At 38.1% G+C, this 15,871-nt stretch overlaps 1 protein-coding gene across 3 annotated transcripts in view; it reads left to right on the top strand.

The window, feature by feature from the left end:
- BRWD1 (bromodomain and WD repeat domain containing 1) overlaps window positions 1-15,871 on the top strand; it is a 49,877-nt gene that overhangs the window by 4,831 nt on the left and 29,175 nt on the right. For all 3 annotated transcript variants that reach the window (XM_081004405.1, XM_081004406.1, XM_081004404.1), the window contains exons 6-17: window positions 1,283-1,381; window positions 2,723-2,883; window positions 3,701-3,922; window positions 5,191-5,291; window positions 5,630-5,700; window positions 6,139-6,239; window positions 7,740-7,780; window positions 9,761-9,859; window positions 10,516-10,666; window positions 10,815-10,949; window positions 11,554-11,682; window positions 14,320-14,545. In XM_081004405.1, the coding sequence (XP_080860531.1) occupies window positions 1,283-1,381; window positions 2,723-2,883; window positions 3,701-3,922; window positions 5,191-5,291; window positions 5,630-5,700; window positions 6,139-6,239; window positions 7,740-7,780; window positions 9,761-9,859; window positions 10,516-10,666; window positions 10,815-10,949; window positions 11,554-11,682; window positions 14,320-14,545 (1,536 nt within the window). The remainder of the gene's footprint in view (window positions 1-1,282; window positions 1,382-2,722; window positions 2,884-3,700; window positions 3,923-5,190; window positions 5,292-5,629; window positions 5,701-6,138; window positions 6,240-7,739; window positions 7,781-9,760; window positions 9,860-10,515; window positions 10,667-10,814; window positions 10,950-11,553; window positions 11,683-14,319; window positions 14,546-15,871) is intronic.

Genomic DNA, 15,871 nt, shown 5'->3' with positions numbered 1-15,871 from the left:
GTTATTGATATTTTGGTTTAGAGGTTTATTCTAGGAGATCAAAAGAAAACCTTATGTAGAATACAATTATCTGCTTCAAACACAGACATCTGAGATCTTCAAATAAAGGGTGGTATACATTTTTTTCATGGGGGTGGGATTACAAGTCTAGTTATGTAATACCATCTCCACAAAAAACATTACTTTGAGTTTTTAGTGTCATTTCAATCAGATTCTTAAGACATTAATAGTTAATATGGGTTCTCCAGAGACAAGTGGAGGGAGAGAATTGTTACCTTCCCTTACGTATGAAAAGAAAGGGGACCAGGTTTCAACAAAAGTGTCTCTTTGTAACTACCTTTCTAAGTGTCTCTTTGTAAGCTACCTTTCTAAGCCCTTAGTCATTCTGAGATAGCCACATCCCAAATGTTGTTGAACCATACTTAGAGGGGTAGCTCAGCCTGAGATTTCTGAAATTATGTTATCACCAAATGCATGACCATCAGTAGAAAGAAAACTTAAAGCTGCTTCACCCTAAGTGAAAGTACAGCACCATAAGTTGCTGTAGTTGTAACAGGTTTTTTTGGGGGGGGGTATGCGAAAGAAACCTATAAATACTTGGCTGAGAACCTGTGAAGTGAAACTGCTTTGTACTTTGCTTATGCTTCTCCTTGTATTACACAACTGCTCTTTCCTCATTTTTCTTCTCACTTAAGAACACAGAGTAGCTAACAATGCAAAACATCTTCGTATAGCAGCTCATTTGTGTATATGTTAGTTACATCTCTGGGGATAGCTAATGGCCAAGAGCTTCCTAGTATACTAAGCACAACTGTTTCTTTTCATAAAGTGAAGAGGAAATATCCTTGGTTATCAAGAATAAATATTCATAATTGGAGAAATGAGTAGAGAAATAGTAAGGAACATAAAAACAGGAAAATGCAAAATCAACCAAGTGGGCACAGTGAATGTTCATTTTAGTGAATGATCAGGATACCGTATCCTGCAGTCAGGGGCTGGCGCTTGGGGTTTGTAAAACATAAAACTATTGAAACCATTGTTCTGTAACTAATGCTTGATATAGAGTGTCCCCAAAAGTACAGGAGTCCTTAGTTCAATATGTTATTGATAGAGCCATTGATTGAAGTTTTAAAATACTAAAGGTAGGTGTAACAAGCTTCTAGTTAAACTAGGCCATTTTAAAAAAGTGAACTTTTAAAGCATTAAAGACTCATAAATTTTGAAATAGTGTTTGAATAAATTTTCTGAGTAACTCTGCGTTCAACTGAAATGCAATTTGCAGATTCCAGAAATCCCATTTGGAAAGGCTCAGTCATTGCTACCCTTCATAGAGGAAGACCTCCAGAAATTCCTGTTAACTGTGACAAAGCACCAAGTTTTGGTAAGTTTATCTTTCGCTTATTAACCTACTATGTTCTCAGTTTTTTCACTTCTGGTTTCTTTGTTTTGTACTGGCTGTTTTCTTTTTTGTGCCCTGCCACAGTAGGGGTAAGAAACTGAAACTGTAAAATAAGGAAATAATTCACAGCATGAAAGATGGGAACAAACTATTACTATATGTTCACACTAATGCTTATATATTAAAATAGCTGGTATTAGTTATGCTGAACTTTACTTAAAAGTAAAATAATGGGAGAAGCAACTCCTACAGGGTACAACTCCTACAGCAAGCATTTTGTCCTTTTCCCAGCTGTTTATATTATAATATACTTCTGCAATACCACATAGCCATTTGAGGTGGACATTCCCCAGAGGCTCATGGAGGACAGCTTTAACACTGGGATGGCTCCTCTCTGACTGGGCAGGCAGGGTCAGATGTAGATGCTTGCTGGAGGATTTCACATTCTCCTGTCTTTTTAGCTTGGCACTGACATAAATCGGTGCCTAATTTCAGCGACTTCCCCCTTATTTTTCTTGTTTTTCTTTCTCTTTCAATTTCCCCTTATTTTGAAGCTTCATTCCATTTTTGTTCTGGTGGATCCCCCCCCCCCCCCAAATTTCAACAGGGGAGGAGGACAAAGGCAGGCTCAGCTGAACCTGGGAGAAAGAGCCACACAGCTCTTTGAGGAAAAGTTTTCCCGAGCCCCAGGCTCTCTAGGGAGCAGGAAGAGCTGCACATCTGGTTACTGTGGTTCCAGCAGGCTCCTTCTTCCCAGCTGATGTGCATGGCAGTGCAGTAGCAGCAAAGGGCTTCCCGCCTCCCATATCATGGGGGAATACATGCCTCCACAAAGTTTATGCCTTTGCAAGTGAAAGTGAAACATGAGTAGAGATTCCTGAGAAAAGTGGTAAGGCGTATTGCCTATTTTTAATCATGCCACAGTGCACATAAAGAAATAGGTGCATCGTGCATGCAGGTGGCCTTTGCCACCTAGAAAGATGATGGATAAACATTCAGGAATTTTTATTAGTTGAAAAGCTATGAAAGGAGGATATTTGTGATAGCTCAGAATATATTCCAGATCCTAACCCTGGTAGCATCTCCAGTTCAAAGGATCAAGTGGCAGGTGGTTCTGCCATGAGATCCCAGAGAGTTGCTGTGTCAGTAGACTGGGCTAGATAGACAAATAGTTTGACCTGGTGTAGGGCAGTTTCTTACGTTATTGTTTTGAAGTTTTTTTAGAGTACTCCAACCAGCATAATTACCTTAAATTCAGGTTTACATCGGCATGGTGACTTTTTGAAAAATCCTTAATGAATGATTGACTTATTTCTCTTCTAGTGGAAGTAAATTATGCAAAACAGTTGACCGGATGTACAAGATCCAGTTCTATATTCCAAGGCAACATGTATCAGCATATGAAGATGCACAGAAGAATTCTTGGTCACCTCTCGGCAGTTTACTGTGTGGTATTTGATAGGACTGGACACAGGATATTCACTGTGAGTTTCTGTGCATTCTGAAATTTTGTCCCCTGTAGGAAAAAGTGAACTGTAGCAGAACCACCCATCTTTGTTAACGTATTTTACATGCATTGAGAGGTAAACAACTACTTCTGTGACAATTGTTCACTTACTCTTTTGGTTACTGCTTTTTGATGTCTGTCCCTTGAAATTATTTATATTTTATTTCTCTAAAATAGATGTGTATTTTTGCTGGATTTATATTCTGTTCTGTTTAGAGTGGTTTTGTGTAGAATGGTCTACAGATGTAATGTTTTTTATAATTTTCAGTTTTATCCTAACCTTGGGACCTTATGGTGAAGGCTGGATTAAAAAAACTTACAAAATTAAAAATAATATTATAATTATTTATACACACGTAAAGAGAAATTTCTGCTTTTTTGGTGGATAACACTTCTGCTTTTTAAAAGTGGTTTTGCTCTTGAGTTACTGAGCACTCACAAACAGTAATCAGAAATGTAATACATATTTTAGTGTGTTCTGTCACACAGCAATATTTTTGTCTACTTTCCAGTAAAGCAGCATGGTAAACTTCATGAATGATAAATGAATAGAAAAGAAGCATTACAACAAATACTGTCTCTCTTGCTCACTTGTTCTTTGTTTTAGCTAGACTGATTCATAGATGATAATAATCAGCAGTATTGCTACTAATTTATCTCAACTGAATTTTGGAATTCTTGATGCTTTTGTATGTGGGTCTTTATGTTTGTTTGTTTTGCTTATTTGTTTTTAAACATATTTCAGACTTCTCTAATGTGCCTTTCAGCTTAAAATGATTTTTTTCTCTCTTTAGGGGTCAGATGACTGTTTGGTTAAGATTTGGTCCACACACAATGGCCGGTTACTTGCTACACTGAGAGGCCACTCAGCAGAAATCTCTGATATGGCAGTAAACTATGAAAACACAATGATTGCTGCTGGCAGTTGTGATAAAATTATCAGAGTATGGTGCCTCAGAACATGTGCTCCAATTGCTGTTCTGCAAGGACACACAGGATCAATTACATCTTTGCAAGTAAGTTTTTAGCTAGCTGGATGTTGCTTGTTTTGTGTGAAACGTGCGCTAATATATGCTCCAATGTTTTTTAAAAGTTGAGCCTTTTTCTACTATACTTTGGACACTGATTTATAAGTTTTCTGTAAAATGTGGCAAAAGCTGTTTCTCCTACTGTGAATTATTGGAGATTCGGTAAACGACCTGTATTTTGTTTTGCTTGTATCTTCAAATAAAATTATACAGTGGTACCTCGGTTTACAAACTTAATCCATTCCAGAAGTCCATTCTTAAACAAAAACTGTACTTAAACCGAGGCTCGCTTTCCCTAATGAGGCCTCCCGCTACCGGTGCCCTTCCACCATTCGGCTTCCATTTGTAGACTGAGGTAAAGTTCGCTAAACAGAACACAACTTACGGTTTTGTAGAGTTTATATACTGAATAGTTCGTAAACAGGGCTGTTCTTAAACCAAAGTACCACTGTACTTTTAAACGTCAATGAATATAAGTTTGGGAAATCTGAGTGAAATTGTTTGCATATGAGCAGACTGTCAGTTTTTGCAGCGTTCACTACTAGATTAGTTTCCTCATAGAAGATTAAATGACAGGAAACTAATGCATATGTTATGCATCAGTTATGCAGCTTCCAGCTCAAAAGCTGTTGGCACAGTGGCAGTGCATGTGTTTTTCCAGGTGTTATAGCACATGTACCTGGTTTTTCCACAACTCCCAGCTGTGTGTATACAGTAGCAGTGACACATGTACTACCGTTTGATGTGTAAAGAAGTCCTTTATAGTGGCTGATAATACAAAAGCGTCCATTATGAGACTTAAGTAGTCAGTTCTAAGGTACAGTATTCACTGTCTCCTCTTGTACTAGTACTGTATTATCATGGTTTCATTTTTGTTTAGTTTTGCTTTCTGATATTTTGCTCAGCTTTATTCATGCTCAGCTTTATTCAGTCACATTGTACATCATTATACTATGTCATTCTCATAGTATAACATTAGCATTGTATAAATTATGCATGGTGTATGTGTATTAATGCCAAGTAAATATATGTAATAGAAAAGTCTGACAGGTTATCAGTTTATATCATATTTGCTTTAAGTGAAATTTAACATTTGATGTTCAATAAAAATACTTTTGAATATTTTGTAGAAGATGCATGCAAAGGAAACTTGGCTTAAAAACTGAAAATAAATTTTGGACAGTGAATGTCACTGCATATTGTTATCTTGTTTCTTTTAAGATGCACAGTAACCTTCAATTGGTTTTAACTTACAGTTTAGTCCATTGGCCAAAGACTCAGTGCGCTACATGGCTTCCACAGGTGTTGATGGAACAATTTGCTTCTGGCAATGGGATACCATTTCTATGAAATTCAAGTATGTAACCATCTTTAAGTTCTCATGATGCAAGGCATTTTTTAGTTCTGTCAGATCAAATTTTATATTGTGACATAGAAAATAAAGTGTGAGCTTCAAAACAGGTAATAGTCTATTGAGATCCTTTTCTTGAAAATATAAAGCAGTATAGAAATGAAATAAATAATACTGTTGAAGTAAGCAAAATAAAAATGATACTGCAACTGTTCTGCAACATATAGATGCATGAAGAAATTTGAAGCAGGCTTTATTGTTGTATTTTCTAAAATGGATATCTTTGTGGAATTCGTTGTACTTTTTAAAAAATGTATTTTTAAAACCTGTTTTTGTTTCTAAAGTAACCGGCCACTGAAATTCACAGAAAAACCTAGACCTGGAGTTCAAATGCTTTGTTCTTCATTTAGTGTTGGTAAGTATACATGCTAATGAAGCAGGTTGTTCTGTCTTCAGTTGAGAAACCATAAAGATTTTTATTTTACTTTTGCTAAAGCATGTAAATTAAATGTATTACTTCTTATAGTGATGGTAACGTACCTTCATATATTATACAGAATTCAGACTGTATGGCACTTTACAAATTAAAAAGGTTTTAATTGAAGTAGAATACCTTTTTAGTTGTTAAGCATTGATGGCTATGCATTAATCATCGTCTAGAGATAGATTTTCAGTGTTATAATAAGTAGTTATATTAGTTCTAGAAATAATGAGTTGGGTCCAGATTAAGCTGGTTGAACTTCAGTCCTTTTGCAATCAGTGGGACTTAAGTGCAACTAACCCATTTGGATCCAATCCATATTTTTATAGCTTGCTGCCTGTTAGCATTCTAAACTACTGTTTAAATTTTCAGGTGGGATGTTCTTAGCAACTGGAAGTACAGACCATGTTATCAGAATGTATTACTTTGGTTCTGAAACACCTGAAAAAGTTGCAGAGCTAGAGAGCCATGCTGTAAGTAATTCAGTGTTAAATTTAAATGAACTTCTCTTTTACTTATATATATATTTACATTGAAAGAAGCTGTTCTAAAATCTGACCGATGCAGACTTAAGACCTGATCTTAAAATCCAGGTTACTGCAGTTGACATAATTAGGAGGTGGGACAAATTGTACTGTTATCAGATTGGTTCTGTTAAAGGTTTTGTGTGAACGTAAAACCTTGATCATAGCACAGTGGCCACCTTTTATACATTCAGAATCTCAGCTTCATAAGTCAGGAAATGCAAGCTTCATGCACCCTTGCATGCAAAGGCAGAAAAGCCAGAAACCCAAAGTTTAACTTTAGCTTTCCATTGTGTCTGAACCAGGAAACAATGGTTAATTGCTTTTAAACAAGGCAGGATCGGGAAGCCATAATTTAAATTTGGAATATAATGTGTACCACTGGAAGCACCATTTCAAAAAGGATTATTTATTATTTAGTTTCTTAAATGTTTTATAAATATGTATACATTATAATGTTAAAATATTCATAAAGTATTCCACTCTAAGAGAGGGTACGTAATTCATTGTACAACATACACAACCATAAGTAACCAGCACTAATCTTAAAACAATAAACAGAGCACAATATTAGACAGCAAACTTAACAGCATGCAAATACCTGAATGAAGTCTTGACCTGATACTGAAAAAAAATCTAGAGTTGGTGCCACATGAGCCCCAGACAGGAAAGATGCTTTATAGCTTGAGTGCTACCATAGAGAAGGCCTCCTCACATAATGTACAACTCCTAAAGGTGAGATGCAAAGGAGAGCCTCCCCGGAAGGTGTTAATGCAGGCTGAACAGTGTACTGAGACCCAGTCCAAATTCATTAGTTCCACACTGTTTAGGGCTTTATAAATCATCAGCAACACTTTGGAATTAGACCAGAAAAGTATTTGTAGCCAGTGCATTTATTTTAAAACGTGTGTTGTTAGGCCTCTGTATGCCTTCCCACTTAGCAGCCTGGCCCCCATATACTGTAGCAACTGCAGCTTTTGTGTTGTTTTCAAAGGCCGTCCCATGTAGAAAGCATTACAGTAATCCAGTTAATGCAAGGTTACCATTGTGTAGTTCACTGGGGCACAAGAGCAGAAGGTGGTAATTACTCTCGTGCCCAGATTGCAGTTTCCAGACAAATCTGGCTGACCACTTTGGGAAACAGGATGCTGGGGTCAATTAATGGATATTTCGACTAATGTAACAGGGCTCTTAAATTCTTGGCCCTTCTCATAATTCAACTAGAGAATAACCAATTATTTCCTATACATGGACAGTCCCGTTGGCATCCGTTTGTCCCGGGAGACAATGGAGGAGTGTGCCTTTGGGGGTGAATTCAAAGCACTGGAGAGTTACAGTCCTTCATCTTTAGAATTAATATTCCTTTAATCACAAAACAGGGGTGGAGTGACTTATGCATTTAATGGGCATAGTTTGCGTTCTATTGTAACACATCTTTCTCTCTTGTAGGACAAAGTTGACAGCATTCAGTTTTCTAATAATGATGACAGGTATGTTACACTGAGAGATGCTGAGTGGAAAAACCAGTAAACTGGAGAGTCCTAAGAAAATCTAGCAATACTGTAAAACAGAAAAACAGTTTAGGCCAGTATGGAACAGAATTCAAATTGGAGTTGAACTCTCACCAGCCCATCTAGCATGGCCAGTGGTCATGTATAATAAATTTTTGAGCCCAACATCAGGAGTGTACAGGTTTCCCATCTTAGTTACAATGCAGACTTACATATAGACTAATGTAGAATTTTTAATCCATTTCTTTCTCTGCACCAGTTCATAAGAAACTGCTTTATGCTTAACTGGATGTTGCTAAATTCCTGGTTTCTTCACACTGAAGGTTCATTTTTTTCCTTCACAGCATGATCTGATTTTTACATTATAAATCTTGAGGAATGTTATATTTCAAGGCTTTTGGTAATTTCAAGACAGCATAATTGACCTAATAATGTTCTGGTTAATTGCTATAAATGCCTGATAAATTCCATGAAATGTTTTCCCCCTTTTTGTTTGTTTTCCTACAAGTCAAAGATAGCAATTTTGGAAGGAAGTAGAGGAGCATGACTTCAATGTCATTCACACAAAGTTACTTTTAGTGTAAGACAGGGTTAGGGAGCCTGTGACCCTCCAGATGTAGGGCTCTAGTTCCCATCATCCCAGACCATTGTGCTGTGAGGATGGTGCTGATGGGAGATGTAGTGGCACCCGCCCTGTGGAACGCCCTCCCACCAGATGTCAAAGAGAAAAACAACTACCAGACTTTTAGAAGACATCTGAAGGCAGCCCTGTTTAGGGAAGCTTTTAATGTTTAACAGGTTATTGTATTTTGGTGTTCTGTTGGAAGCCGCCCAGAGTGGCTGGGGAAACCCAGCCAGATGGGCGGGGTATAAATAATAAATTAATATTATTATTATTATTATTATTATTACCCAGCAAGATCTGGAGGGCCACAGTTTTCCTGCCCTGGTTCAGGAAATAGTATGTGCATGAAGTCTTTTGATCACATATACTAGATTGGTGTAGGAAAGCACTGGATGTGCAGTTCTAAAAAGTCTAGAGATGCACTGTTTGACCTTTATTTAGTGCAGGGGTGAGGAGCCTTGGACATGGGAAGTGAATGCATCCCTCCAGGCCTCTCACCCTTGCAACTCCCTTCAGGCCATACTGTTACCCCAGCAACACTGATTACCAGACTGTTTTGCACCCTCCTTTAGTGTTTTTGCCAGCAATTGCCATCACTTCCCTCAGTGCAGTAACGTATGAACTTGATGCTCTTCTCTGACACCCATGCTTAGGCCCCACTCAGGAATTTTCTTTTGCTTGAGAGAAAGAGAAATTACACAAGTGAGATCTTTTGAGTGATTTCATGGAGCAAGTGGCTTGTTCATCTCTTAATGGGGTGTGGGGTTACCCTTTTCCTGTACCGCCTGAGAGTTGCCAGTGCTGCCAACCTATGAATGAGGATGGAAATAATTTATAAAGTAGTGGATGAGGAAACATGGATTAGAAAGACCAGTGGGATTTTTGTGATTATGCCCTCTGGTACAGACGACTTTCACTTTTTTTTTTTAACTGCTCATGGCAGCTGTTTTGGGCTGGTACCCACAACACCCTTATTTATGGGCACCTCAGATTTTTTTTACCAAAACAAAGCCCAAAAAAAGATAGTCCATTGATTAGGGTGGTAGGAGGGTGTGGCATACATTTTGTTGTAATACAGCACTCCTTTACTCTGGAATGTGGTGGGGAGTTAGATTCACTTCCAAATTTTCTGATTGCAAAGCTGACACTCTCCTATGTCCTTGGGAAATGTGTTTGAACTGGTTGGAGGCAGCCTTTGGAGAATAGTGTTCTCCAGTCATACCATTTTTGTATATGCAGCATGCATATTTAAAACTTCTGAAAGGTGCCTCTTAAATCTGAACACTATGCTTATCTTTTATATGTCACATAGTATCTTTTAAACTTATGCCAAGGTTCATAAGTGGCAGCAGAGATGGAACAGCCCGAATATGGCGCTTCCAACAAGCTGAGTGGAAGAGTGTTTTGTTGGACATGGCTGACAGGCTATCTGGGTATGTGTAGTGTATTTCATTTATATGGGGTATTAGCATTGAGTGACTATGAAATTTACTATATTATTGTACTATATAGTTACCTTGTTTAGTCGAATGAAAGCTGCTAAGTAGGGTGGGAGTGTAAAGCTTGTTTTTGTTGGAAAACAGTCATGAATATGCTTAGCTGCTCTAGTGGTAAAGTGGTATATCTTGCAAGGAAGTTTTAGTCTTCAAACTGCTAGTGTGAAGTAGGAACACCCATCAAAGAAAAGGGAAGAACTACCCAGCTTCTGTTTGCTTATTTTCCTCATTTTCTGGCATCCTCTATGTTAATCTGACACAAACTTGAAAGCGCTGTTACTGGTTCATTCACTTTCCAGAGCAAGAAGTGCCTGTCATTTTTAGCACACCAGGGTAATTGATGCTGCTGCTCCTGCTCTAAAATGTTTGTTTCAATCTTTTCTGTAAAGAGATTCCCAATATATTCTGACACTTGCGTTTCAAGAAGCTTAAATTTAAATTTTCACTTGAATAGTTTGTTAGATCTCTAGATCAATACTTTGTTTGATTTTTATTGGGCAAGCAGATTAAACTTCTATCTTGATTTTGTTAACTTTAAAAAAAAAACGTTAAAAATTCTGATGTATTGAAATGGTTTAATTTATTTGAATTAGTGATTTGTGTTCAGAAGAGGACAGATATATGAAGCCTAAAGTGACCATGATAGCTTGGAGTAAAAACGATAAGTTGGTGGTTACTGCTGTGAACAATCATCTGCTGAAAGTGTGGAATTCTTATACTGGGCAGCTTCTTCATGATCTCACAGTAAGCACTGATTCAGAATGTGGCATTTTGTAGAAACCTACATCAAATATTGTATTCTACGTTCAGTCTTTTAAAATAAAAATTCCAGCTAAAATAAGAATTCCAGCTAACTTCAAAAGTAACATCTCTTTTTACTCCTATTCAAAAGGGACATATGGATGAAGTGTTTGTTTTGGAACCCCACCCATTTGATTCCAGGATTATGTTGTCTGCAGGCCATGATGGGAACATTTTTATCTGGGATATAATAAAAGGCATTCAGATAAAACATTATTTTAACTTAGTAAGTATTATTTCTCTTCAAGCAATTTGTGTTAATTTTTCCATTATGTTCAGTATTTATCCACTTGTTTGAACAACTGTGATAAAGAGCTACATAACTTATTGTCTTCTCTACTTACGAATGTGATCCATTTAATCCATAGGTAGAACACTGCTACTGCGTGTGTTCAAAGCGCTATAGAGTGCTTCTGCGCATGCGTGAAGCGCGCGCGGTGAACCCGGAAGTAAACACTTACGGGTTTGCCGCATTCGTAACCTGAAAAGCTGCAATGTGAAGCAAACGTAGCACGAGATATGGCTGTAGAATTAAACAGGCCTTGTACGGCATTTGTTTAAACACTGGCCTTTTGTTATTTGCTATCAGAAGTCTCTTGAATATTACAGTTGCTTCTAGTTCTAAAATTGGTGTTCTGTTTCCTATTGGTATTTTTTTGCTGTGTGCCAAATTATAAAATTAAGATATTCATATAGACCAACATAGTGCACTGTAGTAAGTGGCAAGTGTTGCTTGTTGATCAGGAAGGAGACACTTCTCTAATGAAATATTTGACAATTGACTGCTTTAAAAATAGTAAAATACTTGTAAGTTCTGTGTTGTTATTCAGATTGAAGGACAAGGACATGGTGCTGTCTTTGACTGCAAGTTTTCATCAGATGGACAACACTTTGCCTGTACAGATTCTCATGGGCATCTATTGATATTTGGCTTTGGTTGTAGCAAACCTTATGAAAAGGTATTTTTTCAGTCTTTCTCAATTATCATTCCTAGAAAAATTAGTAGTGTTAATAAATGTATCTCATATTCAGCCTTTATTTCTTCTGAGCTTGTTGATTTCTTTTTTTTTTTTATAATTAATTTTTATTCAATTTCCAATATGCATTCCATCCATGTTTAACATCCACTTCTAACATATACATCTTTTAGACTTCCCTCAGCCTGTCTGACAATTTTCCATATTATCACAATTACTGTATTTTTCGCCCTATAGGACGCACTTTTTCCCCTCCAAAAATGAAGGGGAAGTGTGTGTGCGTCCTATGGGGCGAATGCAGGCTTTCGCTGAAGCCTGGAGAGCGAGAGGGGTCTCGCTCTCCAGGCTTCAGGAAGCTATCCGCAAGTCTTGCAAGCCCGGCGGGAGGTCCCGCGGGCTCGCAAGGCTTGCGGGCAGCAGCCTGCAGCCCAAAAGCTCGGGGGACAGCGGGGAGGCGCAGCGCCGCCACCCCGCTATTCCCCAACCTGATCTAGAGGCTCGCGGGGGGGGGGAAGCAAGCTTGCTTCTCCCCCCTGCCAGCCCCACAAGCTCGGGGGATAGCGGGGTGGCGGAGCGCCGCCATCCCGCTATTCCCCGACCTGATCTGGAGGCTGGCGGGGGGGGGAAGAGGCAAGCTTGCTTCTCCCCCCCACCAGCCCCACAACCTCGGGGGATAGCGGGGCAAGCTGTCCCTGAAGGCAGAAGAGGGAGACGGAGCGCTCCGTCTCCCTCTTCTAGCTTGGGGATGGCTGCGCAAACCTGGGGGGGGAAATAAAAATTTTTCCCTTGATTTCCCCCCCCCAAAAACTAGGTGCGTCCTATGGGCCGGTGCGACCTATAGGGCGAAAAATACGGTACTCACATTTCTTAAATTTATATTGCGCTTTAACAATCTTAATCTTATCATATCTTTTAAGCAACATTTCTATCAATCGTTTTCACAGAGCTTCTTGAAAGCCAACAAGCGTTAATTGCTTCTCACATACATTTTTGATATACTCTGTAAATTTATTCCAGTCCTCGGTGAATCTTTGATCGCGTTGGTTCCGAATTTTCCCCGTTAATTTGTCCATTTCTGCATATTCCATCAGTTTCATTCTCCATTCTTCCCTCGTCTGCATTTCTTCCTGTTTCCATTTCTGGGCCATCAAAATTCTAGCTGCTGTCACTGCATACCTAAATAACTTCACATCCTTCTTTTTAATTTCATTCCCTAATATTCCTAATAAAAATGCTTCTGGTTTCTTAACAAAAGTATATTTCAACATTTTCTTCATCTCATTATAAATCATTTCCCAGAAACCTTTCACTTTCTTACACTCCCACCACATGTGATAAAATGTTCCTTCTTTTTCCTGACATTTCCAACATTTATTACTGACTTTATACATCTTACCAAGTTTCACTGGTGTTACATACCATCTATACATCATTTTCATAACATTTTCTTTTATTGTAGTGCATGCAGTGAATTTCATTCCTTCTTTCCACAATTTTATCCACTCATCAAATTGTATATTATAACCAAAATCTTTGGCCCACTGAATCATAACTGATGAGCTTGTTGATTTCTGCTTCATGTGTACTGTATGTATAGACAATCAGTCTTTAGGCCCAGTTCCAGTGTAACCTTGATTGTTGGGACAGTGGATAAGCTTGAGTGCTTCCTTCTCTTCTTGCAAACCTTGCTTGAGAGGTGCCTCTCTGATTTGTTAAATCAATTTCCTGTTCTGTCCAAAACAGGAAGTGGCATTTGAGTGCTGCCTACAAGCCTAGTTTCCAATCCTGCTTTACAACCATTGATTAATTGATTAAATCACATGTCACTGGTTTGGTTATCTTTAGAAACTGTGGTTTCTAATTGAAATCTGCTTTTAAACTGAGCATATGAACCAAAGTGAAGGGGATGAGGAATTGCTCAAACTCATTACTTATTTATGCTTCAACAAACCGCAGTGTGTTAAAGCTGCCGAGTTACGTTTGAACCAAGCCTCAGTCAACTAAAGCTTCATTTGATAAATCTGTTAGGATAAAATTTAATCAGTGGGGTTAAGGCAAGGGCATGCTAAAAAATAAATAAAGATCATTTTGATTTTTGAATAAAGTACTGAACTGTTGAGGTTTTAGCTAGTCAGTCTGGTATTGCCCCAAACCTACCGAATCCAGTGTGGTTCCTCATGCTGAACCTATATTCTGCAGTTCTATAAAAAACTGTCACCCTAATTGTTAAAAATACACCGTCTCGTGGGATATTCAGAAAATAATATTCAACTGGGAATTTTGTTAATGGATAACATTGTATTTCATGGAGTTAAAACTTGACAAAAGGTGCAGAATGGAGGAAGATGTGAACCCCTACTAGGTGTTAGAAACATTGGTTTGGGAAACACATTGAGTGAACTGTTTTAGTTTAAGACCTATGAAGACCCTCTGCTTCTGAGGAAGTCCAGTGTGTTTGAAACATGTTGGCTGTTCCTCATAAAACTAATTACAGCATTCTGGCACCAACTGGAGGCCTGCCTCACCCTTCATCCTTCTGGTGTACTCAGTTTACTATAGTATTTAATGTCGTTTTCCTCCTTGCAAAGTTGATTATATTTAAGTTTCATTTCTTTCTAGATTCCTGATCAGATGTTCTTCCACACTGACTACCGACCACTGATTCGAGATTCTAACAATTATGTCCTAGATGAGCAGACTCAACAGGCTCCTCACCTCATGCCCCCACCATTCTTGGTAGATGTGGATGGGAACCCTCACCCAACAAAATACCAGCGGTTGGTACCAGGAAGAGAGAATTGTGCAGATGAGCATCTGATTCCTCAGCTGGGATATGTAGCAACAAGTATGAATGGCAGTCTTCCACCTCTAACTTTGATCTCATGAAAACACAATACAATCCATACTGTAGTCTTAAGTAGTTATGGTGTTATGTTTAGGGTATGCTATGTTAGTTATGTCTTCAACAAACACTTTTTGGATTTTTTTGTTTTGTATTATGCAACTTGATCGGTTAACAATATTCTTTCTTAATACAGTGGTGCCTCGCAAGACGAAATTAATTCGTTCCATGAATTTTTTCATCTAGCGAATTTTTCGTCTTGCGAAGCACGGTTTCCCATAGGAATGCATTGAAAATCAATTAATGCGTTCCTATGGTCAAAAAAAGTCCAAACAAAGCCAAATTTGGTACAACAAGAGTTTATTAAGTGCTCTTTAAAGTCACACATACTGTAAAGAGCATTTCAAAATTCAAACCCAGAATTTTTTTTAAAAAAAACAGCAGAGTTGCCCAATGGTCACAGAAAATCATAAAAATGCAGAAAAAAAACCACAAGCTTCCAGATTCTTGCAAACCCCTCCCCAACTGTTCCCCCAGCCACCCAGCACACACAAATTCAAATCCAGAATTTTTTAAAAAAAACAGCAGAGTGGCCCAATGGTCACAGAAAATCATAAAAATGCAGGAAAAAAACCCACAAGCTTCCAGATTCTTGCAAACCCCTCCCCAACACCAAGGCCTTGAATTCCAAACACCCCAACCCAAAATCCAAAACCCCCCAAAAAAGTTTTAAAAGCTTAACTTACCAAATGGCTGCAAAAGAAGTTTTGGAAAAGCTTGAAAAATCACCAAAGTCTTTAAAAACCTCAAAAAAGGCTACTATGTACACTGCGTTCTATGAGTTGCTCCTCGAAGTCAAGTTGCAACTGTATTAACGGTGTTAAGAAAAAGGAAACAAACTTGAAAGACGTTTTCGTCTTGCGAAGCAAGCCCATAGGGAAATTCGTCTTGCGAAGCAGCTCAAAAAACGGAAAACCCTTTCGTCTAGCGAGTTTTCCGTCTTGCGAGGCATTCGTCTTGCGGGGCACCACTGTACTCAGTGCTTGTAGAAACTATATTGAAAAGGAATCAGGTCTTAAAAACAGGCAACTTTATTTGTTAATATCTAAGACAGTATTTCTTAATCATTTGCTTGAGATCTAGGGTAGAAAATCAACCAAGATATAAAATTTTCTAGTGCATTATTTTGCTGCAGAAATTTTTCCATTTCCTAAATTCATTAGTAGCAATGAATGGATGCCAATTGAAAATAAATATTAGACAGTGGACAGTTTAACTTCATTGACTAAATACAAGTAAAATTAATATGCCAATTGGATCACTCTCTAG

The sequence above is a fragment of the Podarcis pityusensis genome (assembly GCF_964106645.2).
Source record: "Podarcis pityusensis genome assembly, chromosome: 4".
Classification (NCBI taxonomy): domain Eukaryota; kingdom Metazoa; phylum Chordata; class Lepidosauria; order Squamata; family Lacertidae; genus Podarcis; species Podarcis pityusensis.
Note: the sequence above shows the minus strand (reverse complement) of the source record. Positions and strands in the feature narration are given on the sequence as shown.